Below are 17104 nucleotides of genomic sequence, written 5' to 3' on the forward strand. Positions count from 1 at the left end.
CGTTTAATTATATCAGATGCCGGCAATCTGGGAGGGTTACCGGTAAAAACTCTAACCTCCACCTCCCCCTTAAGCTTATATGGGGGAGGGGGGGTTCAGGGGAAAGGAAATGGGGGTAGGGAGTGCAAGGGGCGGCTTTCTGGTGGTTTTCAGTCCTGGAATTTGAGTCCCTGTGGGGGTCTTGGGTCTTAATGAAACTCCTCTTTGCTGGTCCCTGAAATGGGTCAGGCGGAGATCAGGTGCGAGCCATCCCGTGTCTCTGAGACCCAGTCAATCAGCCTCCGCATGCCTGGCGGCCAGGTCAGCAAGCTCGGGGCTAGGTGAAGAGTCTCTGTTTTCGCCTGGTCCACTGAGAACTGCAACAAAACCTTAGCCAGAACTCGCAGTTAAACATATACAGTTGGTTAATCAATTACACGTTCCTTTCACAAAAGGGTGGGAAAGGGAGAGAAGAGTAGGAAACACATGAAAATCATATTTCCATTCTACCCTTGCCCCCCTAGCAGCATCATTCACAGACTCTTGCGATTCTGAATCTGTTTTCAGCCAAATAAGACTCAGAGTATGTGAGGGTTTCCCCGGGGAAATTTCTTTCACGGAGAATGGGCTGCGACATTCAAATGTTCCCAGCATTCAAATGTTGACCCTTCTGACTCCTAAGCTGAACGGCTTTGCTCAAGTTACCTCGCCGTTTTAAAACCTCTGTTTTCTCATCTATAAAAATGAAGAAGACAATTGTCACTTGGACTTGCGTGAGAAATAGTGACAAGGTCCGACAAGCGTCTGACACGTCACACAGGAGGTACAGCAGGAGATCGAAGCTGCTTTATTCTCTGGATGAAGCGGTAAGGCAGCTATAAAAACTCAGTGCCTGCTGCATGCCCATTCATTGCTCTTTTAAAAAAATTTTAAAAATGTATTGGTGATATTGGTTAATAAGGTTACATAGGTTTCAAGTGTACATGGGCGGCTCAGTTGCAGAATTCTCGCCTGCCATCCATTTCCCTTTCATCATTTTATTTAAAATAAATGAAATACCTTGAGAAGTAGGTTTGGGAACTTAGCTTGGATTTATTTAATCAGTATAAGATCAACATTAGCACATGGTTAGTTTGTAGAATTCATGTTAGAGTTTTTGTGAAAGGTAGAGCCGAGGTGGTATATAGAGGTGATGAAGGGTTGGGGGGTTAGAGTTGGGCACGAAAATGACGTTGAGATTTCAGGTTGAAGTTGGGCAGGAAATGAGAATAGGGCTGGGATTGGGGTGATAGTATTAGGACTGGTGTCAGATGTGAAATGGAGATGGTTTAATGGGAAGTATGTCAATGTGGACTCCCTGGGATATGACGGGAATGCAGGCTGCAGTCTGAGTTGTGCCTGGGGTCAGATTTGGAATTGAGGCAATGGTGACATCTAGTGTTTGGGTCAAGGCCGAGCATGACTTATGTTTAAGGGTTCAGGGTTCAAGTCAAGAGTCATGATCAAGTTTGCTTGATGTGAGAGATAGAGCTTGAGTTGATATTTGCAGTCAGGAGTTTGGTTAGTAAGTAGTTGCCACATTGAGGTATAAATTGGATTGTTCAAGGATCGAAAGTACTGAGGCTTAGGGTTAGGTATGACTGAGGTCGCAAGTTAAGATGCAGGTTTGTGTAAAAATCGCAGTTGAGAGTTGTGTCAAAGTAAAGACTGGATTTGGAATTATGGTTGAAATCAAGGACTGGGGTCTTTCTCACCCTCTCATGAGCTCTTGACCAGATCTGGCCATGCCCTCTCATTGAATGACACCCGTGTCCATCAAGCAAGAGACACTGAAGCCCTAACATCTCCGTCTCCCTCACAACTTCCATTCAACCCATAGCCGTGGATTGTTGATTTTCCCTCCTAAATACATCTTGAATCCATTTGCTACCATCTCCATCCAGTCAGCATCACCTCTCACTTGGACAATATCAATGGCCCCTTCATGACTCCACATTCACGTCTTACCTTCCTTCATAGAGCAGCCAGGTTGATATTTTGAAAATACAAATGTCATACGTCACTCCTCTGAATAAAGTCCAAGTGGTTCATCATTGTCCACAAGGTAAAGCCCAAGTCACCATGACCTACAAGGTCCTTCGTTCTCTGGTTCCAGACACCCTCTGTTCTCTGTGCTCCATCTGTATGCGTCTTCCATCTCAGGACCTTTGCACCTGCTGTTTTCTCTACATGATGCTCTGCAAGTTCTTTACATATTTTTCTAGTTTATGCTTATTGTTCTTTCTACTCAGTTCTTTGTAACTTCCTGGTTCAAAACCTCCAGGAAGTGCTTTCACAATCCTCTACGTCTTTACTTCGGAGCACACATTAAACTTGTAATTTTACATTTATGTATCAATCATTTTATTTTATTTTTTTACACCTGACTGTCAGTATTTTGAAGGAAGGGCTCTGTGCATCCAGGTTTGAGCGCCACTGTATCCTCAGCACCTAGCCTAGCCTGGCATATAGCTAGTGCTCAATACGTATTTCACAAGTGTTTAAAGGGTTGGGTCTGAGAGGAGGTCTGGAGAATGAGCTTGGAAAGTAAAGACTGGGTTTAGAATTATGGTTGAAATCAAGGACTGGAATTCACCTGGAAACAGGGCTGGTGAATTCAGATTCCACATGCAGATTCTCGCTAGAATTAGGTTTACATTCATGGTTTAAGACTGGATTTGGGATCTGATGTGAGTGAGATTTGGACTCAACATTGAGGTCTCAATAAGGAAGAGTTTGGCTGTGGGAACCAAAAAACAAAAAAAAAATCTTTAAACCAGGAAGGAAGCCAGAAAATGACATGAAATGAAGGGGCACCATGGAGCATTAATGCACCAGCTCAGCAACCTCATCAAAGACCCTGACTATCTCCATCTCCCTGCTTATTCATCTGCAGGGCTATGGCTTTGTTGACTGGCCACTTTCCTCCGTGGGTCCAGGAGGGCTGCCTCGCTTTCAGAATTTATATCCAGAAGGGACATCATCTAACAGAGTAAAAGAAAAACTCTTCTCATGTCTCTATTTGGAAAAAGGAAAGCAGTTCCCAGAAGTAACCCAGTGGTCTTCCCCTCACTCCTCATCGGCCCAAACTGCATCCTATGTCCATTTATAAACTGATCCCTGGACAGCAGAAATGGGCTCCCGTGCTTGGTGCAGTCAAGCTTATTTGTAGTCACATAAGGATAGCAGACCATCCAAACTAAAGGTTCCTGACAAGGGTGGGAGGAGTGAATGCTTGGGTAGACATCAACAATATATGTTATGGGTCACAGTATGGGACAGAAGTGGAACTGGGTTAGGTAGGGGTCAGGATTGAGATGAGATTTGGGCTCGGATGATGAATGGATCGTATTTTGCAGACTGATTTAGAAGCGGGGGTCAATCTTACTCTGAGAAATTGGGTGTCTGGCAATAACCTGGCAATGGTTCCTGCCTTGCTCAAAGTAAAGCCAAACTCAACCCTTGGTCCTCAATCCCTGTGTCATGAGTCCTGTGATGTCTCTGACCTCATCGCCCACCCTTCTCCCTTTTGCTCATTCAACTCTAGTCAAAAAGTACTCTTTGCTAGGGGCTAGGCCGCCCCTCCCCTGCTCCTTCCTGTCAGCTCTGCTGATCCCCAGCAGCTACATGCAGGCATCCACCACCATCAAGATTTTGTTCAAATGCCCTCTTCACATAGAGCCTTTCTAAGGGTTTTATCTAACCCTGTAACCCCGGGTGCTTCTGAGAGTGAAGGAAACCAATAATCTCCTACCCCTCCTTCCGGTCTTATTTTCCTTCATGGCACTTACTGCCACCTAAAAAACTATTTACTTTCAGTTACTCTTCTACTGAAGGCCTCCACCCACTGAAATGCGAGTGAGAAGAAAATGTTTGCTGTTTTGTTGGTGCTGTGTTTTCCGAGGCCATAATAGTTACTCATTCAGAGTAAACGCTCAGTGGATGCTTCTGGAATGAGTACAAGGAGCAAAGATGACTACACCGAGAAATTGTTGTTATAATGAAAACTACTCAACTGCACTTCAATGTGAAACAAATCATGTAAATCAGAACCATACTGTAGTGTGGAATGTTATGCAACATTATTAATAAAGGGGAAATAATGTAACTTTACTACGGGGAAAAATGTTCGGGATATTTTATTGAATAAATAAAAGTTTACATTAAATAATACTTGGTACAGACATATTTTTAAAATATGTTTTTATTGATTTGAGAGAGAGGAAGGGAGAGAGAGAGAAACACTGATTGGTTGCTTCCTGCACACATCCCAACTGGGGATCGAACCCACAACCTGGGTATGTCCCCCAACCTGGAGTCCAACCGGCGACCTTTGGGTGCACAAGACAACACTCAACCAAGCCACACCAGCCAGGGTTGTAGGGACATTTTTGTTATAAATACATAGTATGTATGGAAATCTATAGATGAGTCACAGACTAGGTGATAATAAACATGTAACAGGGGGAGTTAGGAAAGCCTACTTTTATTCGCTCACACCCCTGTGTTAAAGCTGAGTTTGGGTGCAGGCTCAAAGACACTTCTGGGATTCAGTCTGGACAATTTCCCACAGGCTGCTCATAGTAAGGGCGTAGGGTCTAAGCCATCCCTGAGACAGGGTGAGGGCAAGAAAAATGGTCACAGAGGAGAACCCAGGACAAAATCCATGCCCCGAGATGTCCTGTTCCTTGACTCCTGCTCCTGTCACTCAGCACCAGCACCTGGTTCCTCCCTTGGTACCTGCCACCAGGAAAGGTAGAGCTACAATGTGCTGGGCCAAACCCCTTGGTGCAGCACCGCCCCTTCCTCAGGAGTGAGAGTGGAGGTTGAGTGCGGGTTTGCGGCTTTAGCTGCCTCAGGGGGTCCAGATAAGAGCAAGTGCAGGTAGGAGTGTCCCAGAGCTAACTGCACCTGACCCAGGTCTCTGGGGGTTGGGGCGGGGCAAGTGTGCTATAAGATGGCCACTCTGCACAGGGCTGCACACTGCTGGCTTCCAACCCACTCTGGAGCCCGGATCAGACCAGACTGACCACAGGTGAGAGGAAGTTTCATTTGTGGTGAGGCAGGGACAGCTGACTCTTGTTCCTAAGTGGAGGTGAGTAGGAGGCCTGAACTTCTGGGTTCTGATAAGGAGGGGCTTGAGGTCTAGACTTTTTGGTCTTTGACATAAAAGAAATTGTGATACAGAATATGGACAGGGGAAAATAGGAAGCCAATTCCTGAGTTCAGAGTGAAAAGGAGTCTTGAGCCTGGACTTCTGAGTCTGAGGAAGGATTGGTTTGGGGAGCTGGGCTCCTGGGTCTGAGGGAGGAGGTGGGTGCAGACTGGGGCTCCTGGGTCTGAGGGAGGAGAAGGGGCTGGGGACCAGGACTCCTGCTTCCTGAGCTCTTTGTCTTTCCAGCCCCAGCAGAAGAGGCCCTTCCCCTGCATGGCAGCCACACAGGCTCAGAGAGGACTCATGGCAGGTCCACTTCTCCAGCCCCTGCTGATCCTAGTGCTGTCCTTAGCCCTGGGATCTGCTAGACAAGCAGGTGAGGCTGGCCTGGGAGGCCTGCCCCTGCCCCTGGCCTCACAGTCCCCACCCTCCCTCCCCAGGGCCCCTCTCTCCAAGGAGTCCCTGAGTCAGGACCCCTCCCCTGCAGCAGCTGCCTCCCATGGAGACAAGATCCTCGGCTGTGGCCCCTCTCTTCCTGCACCCCCTGACTCCCGGGGTCTGGGTGCCCTCCAGGCTGCTTCCTGCCCTCAGTGTCTCTCCCATCAGATGCTGGGGTCGCCTCCAGGCCAGACATTGTCCTGGGTTTCTGAGCAGGTTTCCTTCATTTCTCTCCATCTCTGTCTGCAGCTGAGTCTTCACTGTGGTCCATTTCTGCCTCTGCCCTTCTCCATGTATCTCTGTTTGTCTCTCTCTCTCCATCACTGTCTTGGGAATCCTGCTGTGACCTCTGTCTTCCCCTGATGCCTGCTACCGATGTTTTCACCATGTCTCCATCCAGTGCCGGAAGCTGAAGTAGTAATTGTTAATGGATATCCATGTCCAAGAGGCTTCCAACCCTGGCAGGTGGCCCTGTTTAAGGACAGTGCGTTCCACTGTGCAGGAGTGCTGGTCAGCAAGGAATGGGTGCTCACCGTCGCCCACTGCTACATGAGGTATGTGGGAGGAGAGCTACAGGGACTCCATTTCTCACTCTTGGTGTCTGTCCCTGCCTCTTTCTGGGTCTTTGTTTTTCCATCTCTGTGTGTGCCTCTCTCCCCTACACTCTAGGTCTCTGTCTACCTCTTTGTGGTTGTCTGTCCCTCTAGCTCTGGGTCCCTATGCCCCTCTCTCAGTCACAGTCTCCCTCTAAATGTTGCTTTTTTTTTTTTTAAGTGAGTACATTGTGCAAATGGGCAGTGATCTTCTGGTTGATGGAAATGCCCAGAAGATCAGGGCCACAGAGTCGTTCATCCATCCCTGGTATGACACAGCCACAGACACTCATGACATCATGCTTGTGAAGCTGAGCAGCCCAGCCAAGCTGTCACCCACCATGAGGATAGTCAATGTGCCCTCCAGCTGCAAACAGCCTGAGACAAGTTGTACTGTCTCTGGCTGGGGCAGCATCTCCATGGATGTAGGTGAGGTTGCAGCTGTGCCCACAGCTCCCATTTTTCTAAGACACAGGATACAGGTGACAAACCCAAGATCCCAGACCCTCAAGCCCCTCCTCCCTCAGACCCAGGAGTCCAGGTCACCAGGCCTTTTACCATCAGATTTAAGACCCTGCTCTAAACCCTCCTTCCCCTAACTCATAATCCTTGGGTCCCAAACCTCCACCTCACAGACCCAGGAGTCTAGAACCCCAGTCACCTCTTCATGCAGACCAAGAATTTTTGGGTCCTAGATGCACCTCCAGATATTTAAATATCCAGGACCTATCCCTCACCTCTATCAGACGCAAGACTACTTGCCCCCAGGTGCTTCCTTCTCCAGACCCAAGTAGCCAGGCCCCCAGCACCCTCCATCTTTTCACACAAAAAATTCTGGCTCCCATTCACCTCCATTTACAGATATGAGAGCCGTGGTCCCCAGCCTTTTTCACCCTCAGACCCACAAGTCTTCCCTCAAACCCAGGAGTCCCATAGTTAGGTCCTAGTTCGTGACCATAGCATCGAGTCACCCAGCCTCTCCTTATTCAAGATCCAGAACCCCTGTTTTTTTATCAGCACCCAGGGGTCCGGCAACCCAAGCCTCTGACTGCCTCCTACCTTCCCAACAGTGAGAACTTCAACAGAGCTCATGTGTTCAAATGTCAGCCTCATCTCCTATGAGGACTGCAGGAAGTTTCACCGTGTCCTGTCTAAAAAATACGTGATCTGTGCTGCGCCTCCCAACAGGGACTCCTTGGCCTGCAAAGTGAGTCCCCTCCTCCCCTGCCCTGGGTCCTGCTTCCCCTCCATGCAGGGCCTGGGAGCCTGACCTGGTGCTGGGCCATCCCTCACACCCACCAGGTTCATTTCCCCGGCTCTGTCTACTCAGTTCTCCGCCTGGGTCAGAGTGGGAGCCCATGGGGGCTGGCGTGGCCCTGGGGGTAAGCACCAAGTTGAAGGTTAGGAACTGGAGTTGGAAAAATGGGACTAAAATGAAGGCAAGAGCAGCGAGGCACCAGCTGGAAGCCCCAGTTTTAAGGGGACACCAAAAGCTCAGTGACCAAAATAAAATATATCCTAATGCAATATATTTTTTTTTAATCTACTCCAAAAAAATCCATGCGAACAAAAATAGAATTTTCAACAAATAGCAGTCGGCTTTGACTGGATTTTCCACTGGCCTCGGGCTCCTGATGGTTCACCAAAGCACAGTGATGGCCCCAACTTTATCTAAGATTAAAATACCCTGTTTGTCATGGATTTTTTTTTTTTCTTGGCAAATTTTATTGTCAAGGTACCGCATTAAAATACTCGTTGCAATCGCTGAGACGTTGTGCCTTAAGCTAGGGTCTGGCTTGCTGAGCTGTCTCTGCACCTGATGCTGGCTCTGGGGAAAGAAGGAGCCCCCTCCTCTTTGGACCCCCTTCCTCTTTCTGGAAGCCCCTCTTGTCTCTGGGAAGCGTCTCCCCTCGCCTCTCCGCACACCTCTTCTTGTTTTCTTGTTTCCCTCGGTATCTTCTATTGGATATTCCCTCTGGCTCTGTGTGTGCGTGTGTGTGCGTGCGTGTGTGCGTGTGAGTGCGTGCGTGTGAGTGTGTGCGTGTGTGCGTGCGTGTGAGTGTGTGCGTGCGTGCGTGTGTGAGAGTGTGTGTGTGTTCTGCCTCTGCTTCTTTTTCATCTCTGCCTCTTTGCTCACCCCCAATATTCCCGCTCCTCTGCCCCCCTTCCTTCCCTGGAACTCTCTCTCTGTCTCTCTGTCTCTCTCTCTCTCTCTGTCTTTCTGTCTCTCTGTCTCTGTCTCTGTCTCTGTCTCTCTGTCTCTCTCTCTCTCTCTGTCTTTCTGTCTCTCTGTCTCTGTCTCTGTCTCTGTCTCTGTCTCTCTGTCTCTCTCTCTCTCTCTGTCTTTCTGTCTCTCTGTCTCTGTCTCTGTCTCTGTCTCTGTCTCTCTCTCTGACTCTTCGCCTCCTGGGAACGTTCTCCCATCTCGGGGCTCCCAGGCTCTCAGACGCGGGGTGCGTCTTGGGAATAGGGGGGTGATGGGACAGGGTTGCGCGTTCTAAAGAACAGGGGGGGTTCTCCGTGTCCCCCAGTGAGGGCCTGGCCCGTGACTGCGCAGAGCCCCGCACTGGAGAGCGGAGCACGCTTGGTGCTTTCCTTGCTGTACTAAAGTTCATGCCCTTGAACTTGGTGGGCCCATTTTTCCCATGTTGCGCTGGACCCTTTGAAGTGGGTCGCTGGTCCCGCCCCTGGTTTCGAGGACAGCCCCGGCCCGCAGCCCCGAGCAAGAAAATGGACCGACCCCCTGGAGACTATGCACCTTCTCCCGGCGGCCGGCTTCAGGGTGGAAAATACAGGGATGGGGCTCTGACTTCCAGAAAGCTCCGCCCCCTCGCTGTGATTGGCCGCGGCTCCAGCCAATGTCTTCAGGAACCTGGTTTGTCCGGGCCTGAGAGCGTTCGTTCCTGCTCGCCCATTGGTCCACAGAGACGATGCGTCTCTTCCCATTGGACAGGGCGGGACCCAGACATGATCACCGCGGGCCGCAGGAGACCTCAGCGCTGGCGGCTCTGAACCCCAAGCTAATCTGCTCTCTCCCCCCCAGGGTGACTTAGGGAGCCCCCTGATGTGCCAGGGTTCCTTGCAAGGCCTGGTGTCCTCCAATTATTTCCCTTGTCGACCACCCTTCGACCCGGTCATCTACACCCGTGTCTGCAGGTTCAGCAAGTGGATATATGAAACCATGAGAAAGAATTCCTAATCTCCAAACGCCCCTCTCTCCGTTCCTGTGCCCTGAACAGGAACTTCACAGAAATAAAGACATCGTGACTTACAGCCATATTTGACTTGACCATTTTTTCAAAGTCACATTCAAACCTCAACAGTATTCTAATCGAACATCTAAAATCTACAAGCAAAACACAAAACATAAAAACCTCAGTGCTGGTCAAGGTGCGGTGAGACCCACAGCTTGGGCCAGTGGAACTGTGAGTTGCTACCATGTTTATGAAGGAAGGTTAATCGAGAGATTTATTCAGCACTTTTGACCTAGTAATCCTAGTAAAGCCGAAATGTTGGGCAAGGTTTGAATTCATCACAACATTAGCTGACAGAGCAAAACAGTGAAAAGACTGAACGTGTCTGAAATTATTGGATTGTTTATGTAAGCAATAAACTGTTGTAGGCAAGATACTAATGAAGCTGTTCAGGACAATAATTATGCACAATTGTTAGTGTTGTGCAAAAATTGTTTATGCTATTTGATCTGAAACAACCCAAGTGTCCTCTGATAGCAGATTGGATAAAGGAGATGTGGTACAGCCCACCCAGGGTGGCTCTGTGGTGGAGCATCAACCTAAGATCCAGGAGATCGTGGGTTCAATTCCTGGTCAGGGCACATGTCCAGGTTTGGGGCTCGATCCCCGGTTGGGGGCCTGCAGGGGGCAGCCGATCAATGACTCTCTCATCATTGATGTTTCTCTCTCCCTCTCCCTTCCTCTCTTTGAAATCAATAAAGACATATTAAAAAAAAAAAAAAGGAAAAGATGTGGTACATATATACAATGGAATACTACTCAGCCATAAGAAAAGACGAAATACTTCCATTTGTGACAGCATGGACGGGGCTGGATAATATCATGCTAAGCAAAATAAGTCAGACAGAAAATGGCAAGAACCATATGATTTCACTTATATGTGGGATATAAAACTTCAGCAACAAATGAACAAACAAAAATAAAAATAAAAAACCCTCATAGACACAGACAACAGTGTGGTGGCTACCAGAGGGAAGGGAGGGTAGCAAAGGGTAAAGGGGTCAAATATATGGCAATGGGAGATTGACTTTGGGTGGTGAACACATAATGCAATATACAGATCATGTACCATAGAAATGTACACTTGACACCTGTACAGGGTGGGGCAAAAGTAGGTTTACAGTTGTTCATGTGGCAGGTAATACAATAATCAATAAATAATAATACAAGAATAAGCTCTGTATTTTGCATACTCACAACTGTAAACCTACTTTTGCCTCATGCTGTATAAACTCATTAACCAATAAATTTAATAAAAAGAACGACACAAAAAACCCAAACTACCTATTTTAAGTTTTTGTTTTGCTAATTGAGGTCTCCACCCACTGGACCGAGAGCCTCTGCGAAGGATTTTGCTGTGTTGTTGATGCTGGGTCCTCAGAGGCCAGGATGGTTTCTGGCTCAGAGTCAATGCTCGGTGGATCTTTTTTGAATGAATGCAATAAGCCCAGATGGATGCACCAAGAAATGCATCCCACCTCTATTGTCCTTCAATGTGGAACAGGTCTCATGAATCAGAATAATAACACAGTGTGAAATATTACACAACAGTATAAATAAAGCAGAAAAAATGTAGTAAGAAGAAAAGATTGTTCAGGATATTTTACAGAGTAAAAGTTTACATTAGCTACATAGCATGTATGGAAATTGTGGCAAGCATTCAGTGGGTGGACCTAGGAAAGCCCTCCCTTTCTCATTTATGCCCTTATGTTAGGGTTGGGCTTGGGTTCAGGCTCAAAGACACGTCTGGAATTCCACCTGGACAAGTTCCCACGGGCTGCTCAGTTAAGGTGTAGGGTCTAGGCCACCCCTGAGACGGGGTGGGGAAAGAACAATGGTCACCTTGAAGGACCCAGGACACACAGTCCATTCCTGAGTTCCTGAGCTGTGCTCCTGCCCCTCAGTGCCAGCACCTGTGGGGGGGGGGGGCAGGGGTGGAAAACAGGCTGGGTACCGCCCCCACACAGCCTGGGGGGAGGGTGGAGACCCAGTGCAGGCCTGTTGCCTTAGCCGCCTCAGGGGTTCCAGATAACCACAAATTCAGGGAGGGGGCGTCTCAGAGCTGGCTCCACCTGCACCAAGGACGCCTGGCAGGGCGCGGGGGCGGGTGTGTTATAAGAGAGCCGCCCTGCACAGGGCCGGACAGGCCAGTCCCAGCCTAGTCTGGAACCCAGCTCAGATCAGACCCACCGCAGGTGAGAAGGGGACTTTGGGGGGCAGGAGGTGAGGCTGGCTGGACAGCTGACTCCCACTCCTAGGGGAGGGGAATAGAGGGGTCTGGAGTCCCGGTTCTGAGAGATGAGAAGCTGGAGGTGGAATTTGGGGTCTCTTAGAGAAAAGGAACTGGGGATACAGGCTTATGAATGGGGAGGGATGGGGGACCAGATTCCTAGGTGCTCAGAGGAAGGGAACCTGGGGGCCTAAAACCTGGGTTGGGGGGAAGATGTGTCAGGAGAGCAAGATTTTTGAGTCTAAGGTAGAAGGAGGCTGAGGGACAGGGCTCCTGGGTCTGAGGGAGGAGGTGGGTGCAGACTGGGGCTCCTGGGTCTGAGGGAGGAGAAGGGGCTGGGGACCAGGACTCCTGCTTCCTGAGCTCTTTGTCTTTCCAGCCCCAGCAGAAGAGGCCCTTCCCCTGCATGGCAGCCACACAGGCTCAGAGAGGACTCATGGCAGGTCCACTTCTCCAGCCCCTGCTGATCCTAGTGCTGTCCTTAGCCCTGGGATCTGCTAGACAAGCAGGTGAGGCTGGCCTGGGAGGCCTGCCCCTGCCCCTGGCCTCACAGTCCCCACCCTCCCTCCCCAGGGCCCCTCTCTCCAAGGAGTCCCTGAGTCAGGACCCCTCCCCTGCAGCAGCTGCCTCCCATGGAGACGAGATCCTCGGCGGTGGCCCCTCTCTTCCTGCTCCCCCTGACTCCCGGGGTCTGGGTGCCCTCCAGGCTGCTTCCTGCCCTCAGTGTCTCTCCCATCAGATGCTGGGGTCGCCTCCAGGCCAGACGCTGTCCTGGGTTCCTGAGCAGGTTCCCTCCATTCCTCTCCATCTCCAACTGCAGCTGTCTGCACTGTGCTCCGTTTCTGCCTCTGTCTGTCTCTGCAAATCCCCCAGTGATTCCTCAGCTTTGCCTGGAGGTTTGCTATCCATGTTTCTCTCCATGTCTCTACCCAGGAAAGGATGCTGGGGATAGAATTATTGATGGAGTCCCCTGCCCAAGAGCCTCCCACCCCTGGCAGGTGGCCCTGCTCAAAGGCAGTCAGCTGCACTGCGGAGGCGTGCTGGTCAACGAGCAGTGGGTGCTCACAGCCGCCCACTGCCAGATGAGGTGCGTGGCCGGGGAGCCACCGGGTCTCCAGCTCTCCGTCTGGGTTCCTGCCCCCTTATCTGTGCACCCTTGTCCCCCTCTCTCTGGATCTCTGTCCCCCTCTCTCAATGGACAGTGTCTCCCTCTGAATGCGTCTCTTCTTCCAGTGACTACAACGTGTACATGGGCAGTTTTCGGCTGAACAGTAGGAGAGGCCAGAAGATCAGTGCCACAAAGTCTTTCGTTCACCCCGACTACTCCACGCAGACCCACGTCAATGACATCATGCTCGTGAAGCTCAGCGAGCCAGCCAAGCTGACCTCGGCTGTGAAGAAAGTCAACCTGCCCACCCGCTGCGAACCGCCTGGGACCCCATGTATCGTTTCTGGCTGGGGCACCACCACCAGCCCTGAGGGTGAGGCTGCTCAGTGGCCTGGGGGCCCTGGCAGGCGCCCCCCTCCTCCCTGGGACCCAGGAGTTTAGGTCCCAGACCCCTTGTCCCCAGATTCAGGAGACCAGGAGGTACGCCCCTTTTCATGACCATAGTATCGAACCCCACAGCCCCTTCTTAGTTCACGACCCAGGGCCCACATCTTCTCCCCGTTAGCACCCAGGGCTCTCCAGGCCCACCCCTCAGACTGACCTGTACTCTCCCCTCAACAGTGAATTTCCCATCGGAGCTCATGTGCACGAATGTTAGGCTCATCTCCTACCAGGACTGCAAGAAGGTTTACAAGGACCTGCTGGGGAAATCCATGCTGTGTGCTGGCATCCCCAACTCGAAGACCAATGCCTGCAATGTGAGACCCCCTTCCTTCCAGGCCCTGGGTGCTGCTTCCGCTTAGCCCAGGCTCTGTCTTCTCCCCACCAGGCTCTGTCTTCTCCCCACCAGGCTCTGTCTTCTCCCCACCAGGCTCTGTCTTCTCCCCACCAGGCTCTGTCTTCTCCCCACCAGGCTCTGTCTTCTCCCCACCCAGGGTCTGTCTTCTCCCCACCAGGCTCTGTCTTCTCCACACCCAGGGTCTGTCTTCTCCCCACCCAGGCTCTGTCTTCTCCCCACCAGGCTCTGTCTTCTCCCCACCAGGCTCTGTCTTCTCCCCACCAGGCTCTGTCTTCTCCCCACCAGGCTCTGTCTTCTCCCCACCCAGGGTCTGTCTTCCCCCCACCAGGCTCTGTCTTCTCCCCACCAGGCTCTGTCTTCTCCCCACCAGGCTCTGTCTTCTCCCCACCCAGGCTCTGTCTTCTCCCCACCAGGCTCTGTCTTCTCCCCACCCAGGCTCTGTCTTCTCTCCACCCAGGGCCCGGGGCTTGACCCTGGCACTGGGCCATCTCTAGCACACTGTACCAGGCTTGCTTTCCTGGCCCTCTCTACCCAGTGAGTCAGAGTGGGGGCCCATGGCAGCTGGTGTGGCCCCGGGGCTGGGAGAGGGACTGAAGGTGAGGAAGGAGAGGAAGAAGGGGCTAGCACACGGGGAAGCGGAGCAAGGCACTGGCTTCAAGCACAGGCTTTAAGGGGGCACAAAACACTCAGCGACCAAGAGCGATCCTATTCTAATGCCATACTATTTTAAAAATCCATGTAAAAGTCCTCGATGAACAAACTATCAGAGTTTCCAATAAAGAATGATCAGTTTTAGTCAATTTTCCATTTGCCTCGGGCTTCCATGTGGTTCAACAGAGCACAGTACTGACCTCACTTACCTAAAACTGGGATAAACGAATCGTCACAGATTTTTTCATATTAAATTTGATTTTTAAGGTATTGCACTAAAATATTATTTATTGCAATCACTGAGATTTCGTGCCAGGAGCTTATGTCTCGTGCACCTCCCCTGGGCCCTGGGCCTGGGAAGAGAAGGAGCCCCTCCTCCTCTGTTCCCCCTTCCACACCTCTGTTCCCCCTCTCTGTCTCTGAGAATCATCTCCCCTCACCTCTCTGCAGCTCATTTCATTTATTTGTTTTCCTTTGGGCTCTCTCCGTGTTAGGATCTCTCTCCCCCTCTCTCTCTCCCCCCCCCCCTCAGTGTTCTGCCTCTGTCAATCTCTTCATTTCCTCCATCTCCGCCTTTCCCCCCACTCTCCAGATTTCTGCTTCTCTCTCCCCCTCCTTCCTTTCTTCTCCCCGCCTCTGTTTCTCTGCGTCCCTTTGCCTCATAGACCCCTCACTATCTTTGCTCGCATCTGCACTCTCAGCTTGCGAGGGTCAGGGGTATGTGTGTGTTGGGGAGAGGGACAGAGCTGTGTGTCCTAAAGAATGGGGGGTCCCGCTTGTCCCCCACTGAGGGACATGAATGTGCAGGGTGTGCAGGGGGACCCAGAGCCCCACACTCGAGCCAGCCCCACACCTGGTTTAAACTGCTGTTGCTGTTTCAAAATTCGTGCATTTGCACCAGGTGATCTACATTTTCATTTTGCACTTGACCCTGTGAATTAGGTCCCTGGTCCTTCCCCTGGTTCCCAGGACTGTCCTGTCCCGAATCCCCGAGCAAGGGCGGGTGTAGGTTCCCCCGGAGACAGTGCGCCTTCTTTCAGTGGCTTGGCCAAGAGTCTGCAGAAGCCCCAGCCCTTCCTGTGATTGGCGGGGAGGGGGCCTCAAGCCAGAAAACCTGGAAAACCTGGTTTGTCCTCAGACTTGAGAGCATTGATTCCTGCTCTCCCACTGGTCCGCAGGGACAATGAGTCTCTCCCCACTGGCCAGGGTGGGAGGCTGTGTCCTGGCCGGACAGAGACTTGACAACTGCGGGGTGTAGGAGACCTCAGTGCTGGTGGCTCTGAACCCAAAACCAATCTGCTCTCTCCCCTCCAGGGTGACTCAGGGGGACCGCTGATTTGCCAAGGCACCCTGCAAGGCTTGGTGTCCTGGGGAACTTTCCCGTGCGGCCAACCCAACGACCCAGGTGTCTATACCCAAGTCTGCAAGTTCACCAATTGGATAAAGGAGACCATGGAAAACAATTAATAGCTAATCTCTCCAAACCCCCGTCGCTCCATCTCTCTGCCTTGAACAGAAAGTTTACAGAAATAAGGACATCAATGACCTGTACTCATATTTAACTTTACCTTTGCTGAAAGTCGTATTAAAACCTCAGCAATATGATATGTATGTAAACCAATGAAATCAAGCAAAAAAATAAGATCAAAACAAAAAAACACACAAAAACCGCAGTGCCGGTAAAGATGCAATGAGACCATCAGCCTCAATTGCTGAAACTGTAAATGGGTAAAATACTATTGTAAGGCAGTTGGACAAGGTGAATCGAGACATTTATTCACTGCCTTGGATCTAGAAATTCTGGTAAATCCGAAATGTGAGGCAAGGTTTGAATTAGTGGATTGTTTATGTAAACAATAAATAAGTTTGTGAAGAAGCTATTAATGAAGTTGTTCAGGATGATAATTATGCAGAGTTGTCAGTGTCACACGAGAATGTTTATGCTACCTGATGTGAAATAAAAAATGAAAGATATAAATGTATATACATGTGATCCTCGCCATGTAAAATGAAATATTCACAGACTAAAGATCATGAACCAAGATGCACGTGGACGTAGTCATGGGGTATCTCCTTCCTTCCATTTCCCTTTCTGTGCCTGTGCCCTTTTATAACCTGAAAAATCCAAGTGGGGACCTCTGAAGAGCTAAGGGTGGGGAGAGGAGACCTTAAGTGAGGGAGATGGAAAAGGAAAATGCATCTGATCCTGAGCCCTCGCCCTGCCTCCGGTGCCCCATTGGTCCCGTGCTATGCTCCTCTTAATTTCCCAGGGGAGGGGAGGGGAGGGCAGGGGAGGGCAGGGGAGGGCAGGGGAGGGCAGGGGAGGGGAATGAGAACTGCCTATGTCATTAGGGTTGAAATGGACACGAAAATAGTTGCGAGCAATTCACAGGTGGCAAACTAGGTCAGAAGGAGGAGGCTCCGTGAAGGTTAGGACTGGCAGGTAGAGAGGACCCTGAGGTCCCACAAGGGCCTTCCACAAGTGAGCACCTAATGTCCCAGGTGGGAGAGAAAGATGGGGCTGGGAACCTGGGTAGGTGGGCTCCTGTTCTCAAAAAATTAGGTGAAGAGGCCTCTGGAAGAGAGGAGAGAAGAGGGAGGAGGGAGGAGGGAGGAGTCCCCAGTGACTCAGGGCCCGGCCACACCCCTAGGCCTCCAGCTGTCAGAGGCTCCCTGGGCAATCACATCTCAGGCTCTGCTGAAATCTCCTCCAGCCCGGGACTCACCTGTCTTTCCAGTTTTTCTCCCAGAATTCCCTTCTGGCCAACATTCACCAGATCCTTCCTCTCCTCGCCTGATCTCCCTCATGAGTCTACCTTGGGCTCCTCTCTCCACCAATAGTCTGCACAGAGTAAGCC

At 50.7% G+C, this 17104-nt stretch overlaps 1 protein-coding gene and 1 pseudogene across 2 annotated transcripts; both read left to right on the forward strand.

The window, feature by feature from the left end:
- Nucleotides 1-6401: 6401 nt before the first annotated feature.
- Nucleotides 6402-9403, forward strand: LOC308548003 (kallikrein-7 pseudogene; annotated as a pseudogene). The gene is made up of 3 exons: nucleotides 6402-6633; nucleotides 7275-7411; nucleotides 9248-9403. The product of its transcript is annotated as a kallikrein-7 pseudogene (transcript).
- A 2721-nt stretch (nucleotides 9404-12124) lies between these two features.
- Nucleotides 12125-15713, forward strand: LOC308548005 (kallikrein-7-like; the record flags this gene model as incomplete). Its single annotated transcript, XM_081119024.1, has 5 exons — nucleotides 12125-12197; nucleotides 12622-12775; nucleotides 12922-13169; nucleotides 13418-13554; nucleotides 15561-15713. The coding sequence occupies 5 exons, from the start codon at nucleotides 12125-12127 to the stop codon at nucleotides 15711-15713; spliced, it is 765 nt and encodes a 254-aa protein (XP_080975150.1).
- Between the last annotated feature and the right edge of the window lie 1391 nt (nucleotides 15714-17104).

This window comes from Miniopterus schreibersii (assembly GCF_964146895.1).
Source record: "Miniopterus schreibersii genome assembly, chromosome: 18".
Lineage (NCBI taxonomy): Eukaryota > Metazoa > Chordata > Mammalia > Chiroptera > Miniopteridae > Miniopterus > Miniopterus schreibersii.